We start from the raw sequence: 14026 nt of genomic DNA on the forward strand, positions 1-14026 counted from the left end.
TTTTCTGTATCCATTCCTCTGTTGAAGGGCATCTGGGTTCTCTCCAGCTTCTGGCTATTATAAATAAGGCTGCGATGAACATAGTGGAGCACATGTCTTTTTTATATGTTGGGGCACCTTCGGGGTATATGCCCAAGAGAGGTATAGCTGGATCCTCAGGCAGTTCAATGTCCAATTTTCTGAGGATCCTCCAGACTGATTTCCAGAATGGTTGTACCAGTCTGCAATCCCACCAACAATGGAGGAGTGTTCCTCTTTCTCCACATCCTCGCCAGCATCTGCTGTCACCTGAGTTTTTGATCTTAGCCATTCTACTGGTATGAGGTGAAATCTCAGGGTTGTTTTGATTTGCATTTCCCTTATGACTAAAGATGTTGAACATTTCTTTAGGTGTTTCTCAGCCATTCAGCATTCCTCAGCTGTGAATTCTTTGTTTAGCTCTGAACCCCATTTTTTGATAGGGTTATTTGTCTCCCTGCGGTCTAACTTTGAGTTCTTTGTATATTTTGGATATAAGGCCTCTATCTGTTGTAGGATTGGTAAAGATCTTTTCCCAATCTGCTGGTTGCCCTTTTGTCCTAACCACAGTGTCCTTTGCCTTACAGATTTATACCATATGAAGAATATTGGCAAAGTGATACTGCCCAACACTTGTTATGCAAGAATGTGATCCTCTTTATGTCCTTACAGATCCCATTGCCAAGCCAACATTGCTAGCTTTATTACAGGTCTCTCTCCTCTAAACCTCTTGACAATGGCAGTGTCCTTCTGTCCAGTGAATTTTCTCTGGTGAGGAACCTCCGTGAATTCTCTAACACAAGCTCACAAAACAAATAAGTGGTAAGGTTGCTACTGGTCTGAGCCATTTGAGTGTTTCAGTTCTCTGTGGAGGTTGCTCAATGACACTCAGCATCACTTAGAATAAGTCACTGTGATGTCTAAATGTCAAATAGAACTATCATAACAGCATATTAAAATAAGTTCCAGGAATTCTGTGACTAATAACATCCAAGTCATTGAAAGAACTCTTCCACCTTAACTTTTTTGGGCCTATTTGATCTCATCAAAATGAGGACTCATCTATTATCTAACTCAATATTCACTTGTTGCTAGTGTATATGCTACACTAGGCTAATGAAATTGTCACAAATAGGAGAATAATCTGCATATTCTAATGGGTTAACTGCAACAATCTAATAGTGAGAGTAAAAGCTTAAATTATGTTTATAGAAAAATTATTTTGCATTTACAACTGAATCACAGATGATTGATGTCTGCTTAACACTTAAACATGCCAGGCATTTTTAATACATCTATGTAACATTTGGAGCCCAGTCCATATTGTAAATATTCTATCCTAACTCTAGCGCCTGAGGTTCAGAGATTATTATGAGAGATAGGACAGGAAGAGGCCAGCAAACAGGGCGTTTGCTATAAAATTATAGTCTTACTAATGTCAGAAACTATATCCATAAAACCTCATCAACATAGCTACACCATTAAACCTGAACAAAAATGATGATAACAGACACAGCAAATTTGCTGGAAAAAGACCATGAATCCTTAACTCAACACAAACATCAACAGTCAAATGAGAAATGCTGAGATTAGGAGAAATGTCTTCCCCAGGAAAAGTATACTATCCAATATCAAATGCTCATCTCCGAAAACCCATATATACATATAGGTAAAATTATGCAGTTTGAGCAGGAAGTATATATGTATTTAGAATGTGTGTGAACAATTAATAAAAAGAAGGTACAAATTTGAAAGAAAGTAAGGAAGGGTAATGGAAGGGTTTAAAAATAGGAAAGGGAAGGTAAGAATGGATTGATTATTATCAAATTAAAATTAAAAGTAATTATATTTCCTTTATGTAACAGTGGCACCAAATCTGGGGCTTTGTATTCTACATAGGGCTACACCACTGTACTACATACACAGACTCACAAGTTTATCTGATTATGAAAGGTAGACTTTTGCTTTAGTCATGAGAGCAAAATTTGAGAACCTTCTCCTTAGTGAGAATGACAGTTTCCTATTCTGTGAGGAGTAGGAAACTCTAACTTAAGGCTTGTAAACTTCACTACACATTTCTGAGTAAAACCCACTCTAACTTTTAGATTTCAATTCATCTCTTACATATTTTTACAAGAGGTGCGGTCCTTTAAAAGTTAGTGTTTCAAGGCCATTAAGTAAAGCTCTATTTTATGTCAACATGAAAATGAAAAAAATTTGATGGGAGCAAGTTGTGCAAGAAGAATGAAGCCAACTTTCAGTTATGATTCCAAGACAGTTAATGAGAATCCTAAACTCCATGAGGTTTTGCAGAAGATTCTAAACTTTAGTTCTGTGACTCTAGGGGATTTCTCATGTTCAGCTGTACCACATGCAAACTGGGTTATCCAATCACAAAAGAACACACATGATATGCACTCACTGATAAGTGGATATTAGCCCAAAAGCTTGGATTGCTCAAGATACAATTTGCAGAGCACATGAAGCTCAAGAAGAAAAAAGACCAAAGTGTGGATGCTTCAGTATTTCTTAGAAGAGGGAACAAAATACTCACAGGAGGTTTTATGGAGATAAAGTGTGAAACAAAGGCCATCCTGATACTGACACACATGGGGATCCATCCCACATGTATTCTCCTAACCCTGTCACTATTGGGGATGTGAAGAGGTGCATGCTGACAGGAACCTGATATAGCTGTCCTGACAAATACAGAGGAGGATGCTCACAGCCAACCATTGACCTGAGAATGGGGTGCCAAATGGAGGAGTTAGAGAAAGGACAGAGGAAGCTGAGAGGGTTGTAAGAAGAACAACAGTATCAACCAAACAGACCCCCTCAGAACTACCAGGAACTTCCATCAACCAAAGAATAAACACTGAGCAACCCATGGCTCCAGCCATATGTAGCAGAGGATGGCCTTGTAAGGAGGAGAGGCCCTTGGTCCTGTGAAGGCTAGATGCCCCGGTGTAGGGGAATGCCAGGGTCTGGAATCAGGAGGGAGTACGTGGGTGGCAGAGCACCCTCATGGAGGCAGGGGGTGGGGGATGGGACAGGGGGTTTTCAGAGGGGAAACCAGGAAGGGAGATAATATTAGAAATGTAGATAAAGAAAATATACTATGTAAAAAGCTGAAAAAAATCCAAAAAATATATAAATTCAAATAGAAAAAAATTTTCCTTATAACTAACTATAATCTGCACATATTATCCTATAAAGTACTTTGACTAATCATATTAGCTAAGGTATTTTAAGAAAGTTCACAGACTATTCTAGAAGCCAGATTTAGTCTAAATATAATATATATTTATATATAAATATATTTATATTCATATATATATAAATATAATATATATTAGTCTAAATATTATATATTTATATGTCTCTCTCTTGCTCTCTCTTTATATGATAGAGATAGAGATAGATAGGTGTAGATATTAGCTGGTTCTTAAATGTTATTCATAGGAATAAGCAACTATAAATTCTGAGATAATACTAAATACATCATCCAAAGAACAAAAGTAACATTGAAAACATACAAGTTTTAATTTAAAATGTTGATAATATATTTGGAGTAAAAGGTATTAGCAATCTTTTAAATATATAAAATTGACTCAATACAAGTCTTTTTTATACTCTCTAAAATGAATGAAACAAAATTATTGAAGATATGATATCTGTCATCAAAAGCTGCTTGATACTTTTAAATATATACATATATATTTGAACTTAATAAGGATATTAGTCACTTTTGAGTAAATGAGGTATATGTTTATGGAGGGCATATGAAAGTAGCATGCATGTAGGATTTGAGACAATAACTTTTGAGCATCTTTTGTACCTTATTATCATGCCAACCACATCCAAAGATTAACACAAAGAATTACTTGTAGTGGCAATTCTCTCATAATAAAAGAGATGACAGATCCAGTCTAAACAGATATATGGCTTATGAAAAAAAAAAGATATATTGCATTTTCTAAGCCAAGAAAAAGTATCTGAGGACTACTTGTAGAATAACAGAACCCAATTCTACCCAGTGTGTGTGTGTGTGTGTGTGTGTGTGTGTGTGTGTACATGCATGTGTATAGGTGTGCAAAATACAGTATATCTACTTTTCACATGCACATATTACATTTTTTGTTAGGAATATAGCCAACTGAATCTGAGAATTGGCTTTTATTCTGGAAAATATCCTCCTTAGAAGATCCTTTGAAAAGTCTGTCATATAATTTTTCTCATATGATTTTACAAAGTAAATGAAGAAAATTTGAGATCACAATGTGTAGTTGAAATACTTATTTTTTTAATTCATAAAGAAGAAATAAATGGCTTAGCCCAGTCAAGGGCATACTGAACAATGTCTGTAAAAGACTCTTGGCCTCCAAAATGTCAAATTGTATTAGAAATTTATAGAATCAAAATGAAATTACAGTAAAACTATTTATCTTTTATAAGCTAAATTTCAACCAAAACTAACACCCCAGAAGAAAAATGTATAATATATTTTTTCAGCAGTAGAATTTACTTATTATGTGAAATTCTCAAGTCTTTAAAAAGATACATACAAAACTGAGGAGAAAATAAGAGAAAATATAAACATCCAAAAAGCAAGGATGTAGAAATCATTAAGTTTGTAGAAAAATGTTCACGACTAGGCTTCAAATTGTAATGGAGTCTATTTTCTCAAACATTATATAAAGTTTGTATATTCACATTATATATGTGCACTTATGTTTTATATACATATATGTATGTATATATGCACATTTATAATATAAATTTGACTCAAAACCACATATTTATAATAGTCTCAATTTCTGTTAATTGAACAAAATCCTGAGATATAAGAAACAGAGAAGTTAGAAAATTTACCCAACATTACTCTATTAGAAGGGGAAGCTGAAATCACATAAGTATTCTGGTGATGATGTCACTGTCTAATCCACTTGAGTGAATCCTTCTTATTTGATTAGTTTTGTATACGTCAGTATTTTTGGTATACTTACAATAATCTCCAAATTACAGGTTTTTTTAAGAGCATGTAATATTCTTGTATATGGGCAGTCTTTATAACTTTAAAAGTTATGAAAAGAGATAGGAGACTACACACTAAGAGGACAAATGGATAAGACAGCCCTGGTCTGCATTTTCAGATCCCCAGTGCCAGACTAGATACAGAAGTAATTCTCTTCAGCAAGTTGCTGTAAGCCAGAGAAAAATCTTCTTCAGGGGCAGCTGCCAATAGTCTGCCCTTTAGACTTTGGCCAAAACGCCAAGCCCCAGCTGTTCAGTCAGCCTGCTCTAGACAGCCTGCTGGCAGAGACAGCACCCAGGCAACTATTGCAAAGAGGAAATATCAACTCCAACTGATGAGCCTACAAATGCAACAGTTACTTCTAGGAATGAATCAAAAGATAATATAACAAAATGGTAGGTTTTGTTACTGTTGCTTGTTGTCTTGTTGTTGATTTTATTTTTTAACTACAGAAACGAATTTCAAAAGTCCCCCAAAAGGAACTGGTTAGGGAAAAAAAAGAAAGAAAATAAGAAAAAAAGAAAATCACTCCTATTTTTTTTTCCCAGAATTCATTTCAGATTAGCCAGAGAACAAGATGGCACTCTGAAGTGTGAATGTTGAAAGAGAGGTCTCACTGCCAAAGTAAGATACTTCTAAGGTTAAAGGGGAATGAGAGCTGTTACAGAGTGCTCTGAGACTTTAAGGGATGGCAGGGCCAGACAAAAGCTCCATTTTAAACTGGAGTTTACAATTCAAAATATATGCAGGTGCAACCCAATGTGGAAACAATGGGGCCCAGTGGTCGGTTTATTCTGGGAGCTGTCTCTTTCCAACCTTCTTGTCTCTTCTGATAATTTAATCTATTTTGATCCCAAATTTGATTTTAGATATCTTATTAAGTCTTTTAATTTAAAAAAATTAAATTGCAACAATATCATGGTTTTGAAATATTTGATAAAATTATTTCACTGAACACAGTATTTTTCTTGAATTTTCTAACATCTAATTTTATAATTATCAACTTTGGCTTCTTTTCTATTTTTTTAACCATTGTAGCATGTTTAATTATGCTAAATGCAATTTTATGAAATTTAATTTTACTAAGAGAACTCTTCTTTGACTAATATTTTGTTAATAGCAAATATAATTATTCACAATTTTAACCATTATAATTTTTATTTTTAAAACTTTAGACATTGTTTTAGTTATTTTACACTTTTAGACTTTACCCACAAGCTTAAATTCACAAAATATAGTTTACCATTTCAGTCATTATAATGGTCCTCTCTTCTATCATCTATCTATCTGCCAATCAACCTACCTATCCTATAGCTCTTCGTATCAGAGGATTCCGTTTATTTGCTCATCTGGATGGAATCATGATTTTCTTAATTAGTTAGAGTGAAGAGTTGCAGAAGCCAAAGACAAGGCTATGGGGGGGGGGATTCATAAAACATCCCCGTTTTTTTTCTCCATTCTCTTCTGTACCTTTGTCACCTAGGCTTCTTATTTTGATAACACGTGCGCGCGCGCACGCGCACACACACACACACACACACACACACACACATACACAACTTTTTAATCGATCAACTTACTTTCTCTGCTATATTTAAATACAAGTGAGCGCTCCGAAGTGGTCAAACAATGTATGAAAATAAGAATTACTTCATGAGTAAAAACATTTGAGTGTTTTGTATACAAATTAATCTTTATATTACATGTATAACTACATGAATTTATGAACAATTCTTTGGTCCTGAATGTTTATTTTCGTACGTTATTTGCTATTTTTGTGCCTTTTAAATTTCTACAATAATAATAATAATAAAATTATTATTTTTTATTATTATTTATCATATAGTAATGTTTTACTAGTGATTAGCAATGGCAGCTAATCACTTCAGGATGCTTAATTATGATTAATTAAGCTGATTAATATGAAAGTTCAGAGTTATTCACACCTAGAAACATTTATTTGAAACATTTATGAATATAATGGCTAAGAATAAGAAAGGTGCATGTGATGCCATGGATCACATTCTTCAAAACAAAGCCTCCTCGGGGACAATTACGTCATCATGAAGTCATGTTTTCCACATTCTAAAATAAACTCCCCGCCATATGAATTGTTATCTTACTAAGCTATTTTTATAGTTGTCTTTTTAACAGCTTTCTTGAAAATGTATTCTAAATTTCTCACAGCATAAAACCAAAAGATTCTTGTTTCAACTTAAGCACCGAAAATCCTGATTGATTTTTAGAAATTATTTCCCTTATCTCCCATTCTCTTTGTTTACATCGAAGTTGCAAATAAAAACTTGAACATACGTGAGCGTATGCGTGCGCGCGCGCACACAGAGAGAGAGACAGAGAGAGAGAGAGAGAGAGAGAGAGAGAGAGAGAGAGAGAGAGAGAGAGAGATTCTAGAATTTTTTTGTAAAATGAATTTCAACTTCTAAGAAAAATCATAGTCTTCTTCAGCGTCACACGCAGCTCAGGACTCACCTGTGGGCGTGGATGTCCAGTAACCAGACAGGTCAACTCTAGCGTTTCTCCTTCCCGGATGGTATAGACCCTTTCCGAGTAGCGCTCCTCCTCTATATTACAGGCCAATCCTGAGTGCACAATCCGAACCGTCGGGGGAGCTGTTTAGTGAGGAAGAGACAAAGTACATGAAAACCTGAGTAAATCCCATACAATCCATCCCGATTGGAGAATGAATTCTTATTAGACTCCACCATATCAGACCCATTAGCCCAACACTTTGAACTTGCCCAAGTGATAAATTTTCTTGGCAAAACATTTCTAACTTATCTAAGAGTCATCACAACCTTCTGAAAATGACAAAGGAGAACCCAGAAGTGGGAGAAAATTGTTGCCTCTTGAAAACCGTGTCATTATGGGCATGTGATTAAGCTGATTGTTAAAATCAGAAGGCCGCCTTGTTTCTGAACTAAAACTTGGAAAAGATAAGTAATGAGTTACTTGGAATATGTAGTACAGAAGCCAGAAGACAATTAGAAGAGGACAAGTGATTTGGACTGAAGACATAGGCATCAGTACACTCATTTTGAAGTCCCGTGGGGCAAGTGAGAACTTAGGAAAGATTCCTGAGCAGGGCTGGATTTCAGCTACGTGAGGAGCATCTAGAGCATCGGTCCAACAAAGACAGTCTCTGAATAAAAGCACTGGTGATGGCAGCAAGTTATTGATATCGTATTCTAAAATTTTAATCGAAGCATAACTTAACAGTTGCAGAACTGTCTAAATCCCAACTTTCTCTCCTGTCAGTGCACAAGACTTTAAGAAACATGACTAGTTCTTGTTATATTACTTATCCCAGTCAGAAACTGCTCAAGTGATGAGAAATACTTAGCTAATCGCGCGTGTCTACAATCAAATACAAACTGACATCTAGGAACTTCAGAGTGGAGGCCATCACCATTTTTGGACACCACGGTTTTGCATGTAATATATTTGGAGGTGAAAGAAAATTATCTTAACTGAAGGAGACATGGAAAGAAGATTGCCTGTATACGTAGAGGGCAGCAATCACAGACAATCCTGACAAGAATCTCCATTCTAAACAGCAGTGTCCTTAATAGAAGCTATCAATTCCCCCACCCCCCACCAAAGAAAAGAATGCTAGAATGCTTGAATTTAAAGAAAATGACACAAAAACATCAGAAGTCATATATTTCTTGAAAATGATCCTGGTGATTCCATGAAGAAGAAAAGGACTACAATCAATTTATTCTCTTCTGGAAAATTCATCTTTTGAAGGGAAAACTATTTCTAATATTTAATGTTCTAACATACACCACTTAGATTCATAGCACACTCACAGAGATGAATAAGCAAAATGGTGTACATTTTTATATTTCTAAATTTTAATGGAAATGCAGATAAATACATCCATTTGGTGCAAAAATAAAATTAAAAAATATCCAAAATATAAACAACAAATCAAAAAGCAACAAATGTTTGTATTCTTTGCAGACAAACCTGATATTTAATTTTAAAATATCTGGCTGCTTTCCAATATCGATCCTTAAAAGCTTCAAGGCAGACTGGGAATGAAAGCCATTTTAAGACGGATAGTTGCAACACTCCAAGTGCGTAGTAATTTTGCACACAGTGCTTGCTAGGAATGTATTTACTAGATACACAGAATAACCTAACATTTTGCAGAAAACTCTGGGACTTTGCATTTTTACCATCTGTTCATGTAATTGTAATGGTACTACTACCCAGACTACATTATTAGAAATATATCTGCAGATCTTATAAACATAAGTATTCTTTTACTTTTTAAAATAACCAAACAATGGAATTCCCCAATTTAGAGCACTGGCTGCTCTTACAGAAGATCAGGGTTCTGTTCCAATACCCACAAAAGAGTTCACAATCATTTGCCACTCTGCTTCCAGGGTACATGACATCCTCCTTTAGCTTCTGCAAGCACCAGAGACTTAAGCAGCACCTAAATCCACACACAGGCAAAATGTCCATAAACATCAAATAAAAAATGTTTAAAAATAAAAAAAACATGACCTGAATAGTAATAATATCAGTAGACATGCTAACACAGAAGAAGGAATCTAGAGAAAACAAAACAAAACAAAACAAAACAAAACATATTCACCACTAATGACAACTAGGAGATAGATAATTAGCTTCTCCTGGGGAATCCCACTAATTAATTATCAAAGACAAAGTGGTCAACCCAGAAATAACATCAATATAAGCTTCACTAAGTGAGCCTATCATTCTCTCTCTCTCCCTCCCACCCCCTTTCTGTCTGTGTAAAAATAGTAATTCCAAAGAAGGAGGCCATCAATTTGAGAGGGAGTAGGAGTCATGGGAGGGGTTGGATGGAGGAAAAGGAAGAGGGTAACTGATGCAATGGTATTTTATTAAAAAATAAAACCAAAATATAACCAAACATGTTACATCACTTTATTTGTTCAAAATCAATAAAACTTAAATGCATTACATATTTAGTTTGGGATGTCGAATTGCTTATTTCGAAATTTGTACCATTGCTTTGGACTCTGTCTAGACATGAAACAATTTCTGAGCTCTTGTGACAGTGGATACTCTTATGATGCTTTCGGTGCTCTGGTGTCTCCTGCAATGTTTCCGCAAATCACTGCAGACAGTGATCAAATTTAGCATTCAATTTAGACAACTAATCCTGACATGGTACTAATTTTAATGCATCTGTCTGATTTAATTATACACACGCTGATGGCAATAAAAGCCTACAAAACAAAATAGAAAAGATTTAAATACAAAATACAGATATGTTTCTTTAAATAAATACCTATGCTAAATTTAGTCTTGTAAATGATAGTCCACATATAGTAATACACCTAATTACACAGTTACATGACATTCTCTCTAGACTAATTTGTACTTGTTATGTTTTGCTTAGATTTCAAATCAATACCTAGTATTGTTATTTTTAAGATATATCTTTCAAATGCTTCATTATGCAAATAAGCAACTTTGTTTATACAATTTAAATTATACAGTAGGCAAAATTTGACATTTATAAGGGTTAATTTTTTACTATTTTCTTCTATATTTTAACACATTCTTGGAAAAGGTAGCTGTTTCTGCACTCTCAGCATGAACCTACCACCTATCCTGTGACAGTCTACAAAGTTTAGCTTTCAGCTTATGTTCCTGGTAACCATTAAATATATTCTTAGTAATTTAGACATTCAAGGCTAAGGTGAATACTTTGGATGTTTACGTTAGTTACTTTTCCAGAGAAAGTACAGCTGACAGGGCTTTAGAACTCACCCAGGTGAATTTCCAAATTAGAGAAAGAAAACTTGAGGCTATCAGGTGCCTGACACAGGCCATTTGCTCTTTGTAGCATAAATGAGATAAAGCAAGCATGCGAGCAAACAAGCAACAAACAAACAAACAAACAAAGTAAATCACTGGTTCTTTGTTCCTTTTGATTCATTGTCTGTGGATGCTAGGTCTGGAATTGTTATATTTGTGATTCTTAATAACTCTCACTGTAGACTTAGACTCGACTAAATAAATAGCAGAGCACTGGGAAACTATGTATGAAGTCAAGCATCATAACTAGACTAATATCAGTGGTGTAACTGCTCCAAATACAACAAGTAAAGCACCCTCCCAGTTCAGTATCCTGTCCCCGAACCCTTTCAAGTCCCAGACAAGGACAAGTGTGAAGATGTCGTCATTCTGTAACACTTCCCTGTCAGTAACAGAGTAAGGAGCAGTGACATTTGAACCATGTCTTCTTGTGATGGTTTTCTATCTATCATGGTCTTCTACCATGGCCATCTGTACCTGTGTTCACCAAGAGGTCTTAGATTACCAAGCACAATAATTTTCTTCTTTCTCTCAGAAGACACCTATTGTCTTCTGATTTGTTCTTTGTTTCCTAACAGTCTAACTTAATGTTAGTCATTTTGAAAGCTAGAGAGATGGCTCAGAAGTTAAGAACGTTTGTTATTCTTTGTGCAGACCAGAGGTTTGGCTCCCGGTATTCATGTTAAGAAGCTTACAACCATCTATAACTTCAGCTCCGTGGGATCCAACATCCTTTTCTGGCCTCTACAGATACACTTGAATGTATGTAAAATAGTCCAAAACCACACACACACACACACACACACACACACACACACACACACACCACACCCCCCTAAGAAAATTTAAGTAATTCAATGCTAGGTAAATATGACATTTAATATCTGCTACATATCACCTAATTCAGATCATTAATATTATCTGTTATTTAGTAAACATTTACTAAATCTATAAAGACATTAGTTTTGTCTTTTAATAAAATACCAGTTATTAGGGTACTGATTTATTTATATCAAATGAAATTTACTACATAACATTTAAAAAAAATCCCACCATGGCTTTGTCCTCTGCTCTTTTGGGAAAAAACCTCAATTCATCTTCTTGAAATTGGAGCAAAGGTTATGAGTTCCTTTGCCCTATAGATTCAATAATTAGTTTAAAATATTGCATGAGACTCATATTCATCCAAATTTTCTTGAAGTAAACCAATCTCATTACTTTCCAAACACTAATCCTACTAGGTACCTCAATTAGAGTAAGTTGCTTTTGTGTTCTAGAGGTCAGAATAAAAGGGCAAACAGGGACTTTTATTTTATCTTGTTAAGGTACAGTTTTGAAAGTTAAAACCAATTTATATTCATTCAGCTAAAAAATATAACAGAAAATATTTCCCTATATCAATATCCAGAAGAACACTTATCCTCTTATGTCACATCAACATCATGTGATGAGGCTATACATGAAGGTTAGGGTCTATATAAAATGTACTAGTGTATATACATAGCTGTATTTCAAAGAGCTTGCAGCATACAGGAGCTGCAGACTGGAAAAACAGATATAATTAAGCAGAATAGTTAGTGCACCAAAAGAAAAATTTAAGAGCTACATTGGAATAAAGCTAAGAAAAATGAAAACTGCCTGGAGGAATTGACCAGGCTACACAGATTCACTGACATTTAACCTGAGTTTGGAAAGATGCTGTGAAAACAGGAGCAGGAAGACCTTCCTGACAAAAAGCATAGTGTGCTTAAAGACATGTTTGTAATCAAGGGTAACTGTGCTCCAGAAAGCACCCTATGAGCATGTGGCTTATGCACTAAAGAGTAATTTTCCTACGTTTCGACTTGAGTGTGAATCTCTCAACTTAACAATCTATGTGTGGGCTCAGGACAGATGCCTTTCAATGCCTGGGAGGGATAGGGGAGAGAGATGGCTCAAGGTCTTGATAAAATACGTCTTCATTGTACCAATGTGAAGGTGAAGGGGAGTGGTCAGGAAGGCACTGTGGTTTACCCTGCCTTGCTAAGAGAAAAATCCACTCATTTACTCAGAATGAGAGTAAGGTGACAAAATGCTTATTCATTCCACAGATCAATAACCTATAAAGTAAAATAGGTCCAGTAAAGTAGATGGAAGGAAATTGTCAACACTACGTTTCCCAGAATGAATAATTCAGTTAAAAGCTACTATCGTTCTTTCACTTGACTAATTCATTTTAAATGAAAAACAAAATATTAAGTTTCGTCATAACATTTTAAACATTTTTCTTTTGTTGTGCTTCTTCCTCCCCTTTCCCCTTCATTCTGCCTCATATGCAATCATAGCCAGCATCCTGTCTAGGGTTTTCCGGTCAAATGTTTCTTATTCCCTTGCTTTCTTTCCACCTTCCTTAAACCACTCGTTCCCTTCTCATGACCTCCGTTGTAGCTTTTTGCTTATAGCCACATTCACACACACTTTTTATATTTGCTTATCAACATTAAAAGTTGGGGTCCATATATGAAAGACAGCATATGGACTAGGAATATTGGAGCAAACCCACTTTACCCGGTACTGCGAAGGCAGAGGTAAGTGAAATCTCAGAAGTGGACTACAGAGTGGGTTTCCAGTTAACAGCAGAAATAGAATGGGATTTGGAAGCATGGGGGAGAAGATATGAATATGAAATATGTGTTTATATGAGTCAAGGTCCTCTGGTTATTTCTAGTTCCATCTGTTTACCTGAAACGTCACAATGCCAGTTTTCTTTACAGCTGCATAAAAATCCACCTTATGTACCATATTGAGAAAAACAACTTAATAGAATGTTCAGTCTTAACCACCTGAGAGTGCACCTAACTGTCTGACAGGAGAAGCCTGAAACGAGGCATCATCTACTGAAGTCATTGCAGTGTGTTAGAGTAAAGATTTTGAGGAAAAATGTTTTAAAAGGTAAGACTTTTCATCTAAACAGCTCACTTCCAGAAGTCCATGCTGTTATAATGCAGCAATTATTTTGGTATTAGTTGTCACTCCTCTGAGAATCCTAAATGATAGCCTTATAGTTGAGTAGATACCTTCAATTCCTCACAAAGTTGCTCTGTTCCATTCACATTGCCACTAGAATGTTGGCTCACCACCAGAGCAACT

At 35.4% G+C, this 14026-nt stretch overlaps 1 protein-coding gene across 5 annotated transcripts in view; it reads right to left on the reverse strand.

The window, feature by feature from the left end:
• The window catches only part of Mdga2 (MAM domain containing glycosylphosphatidylinositol anchor 2), an 864098-nt gene that overhangs the window by 477586 nt on the left and 372486 nt on the right, over positions 1-14026 (reverse strand). For all 5 annotated transcript variants that reach the window (XR_001838168.3, XR_001838167.3, XM_008764688.4 and 2 more), the window contains 1 exon segment: positions 7544-7683. Coding sequence is in view for 3 of the 5 variants with exons in the window: in XM_008764688.4 (XP_008762910.2) it covers positions 7544-7683 (140 nt within the window). In the remaining 2 variants the exon portion in view is untranslated.

The sequence above is a fragment of the Rattus norvegicus genome, chromosome 6 (genome assembly GCF_036323735.1).
Source record: "Rattus norvegicus strain BN/NHsdMcwi chromosome 6, GRCr8, whole genome shotgun sequence".
NCBI classification, from domain to species: domain Eukaryota; kingdom Metazoa; phylum Chordata; class Mammalia; order Rodentia; family Muridae; genus Rattus; species Rattus norvegicus.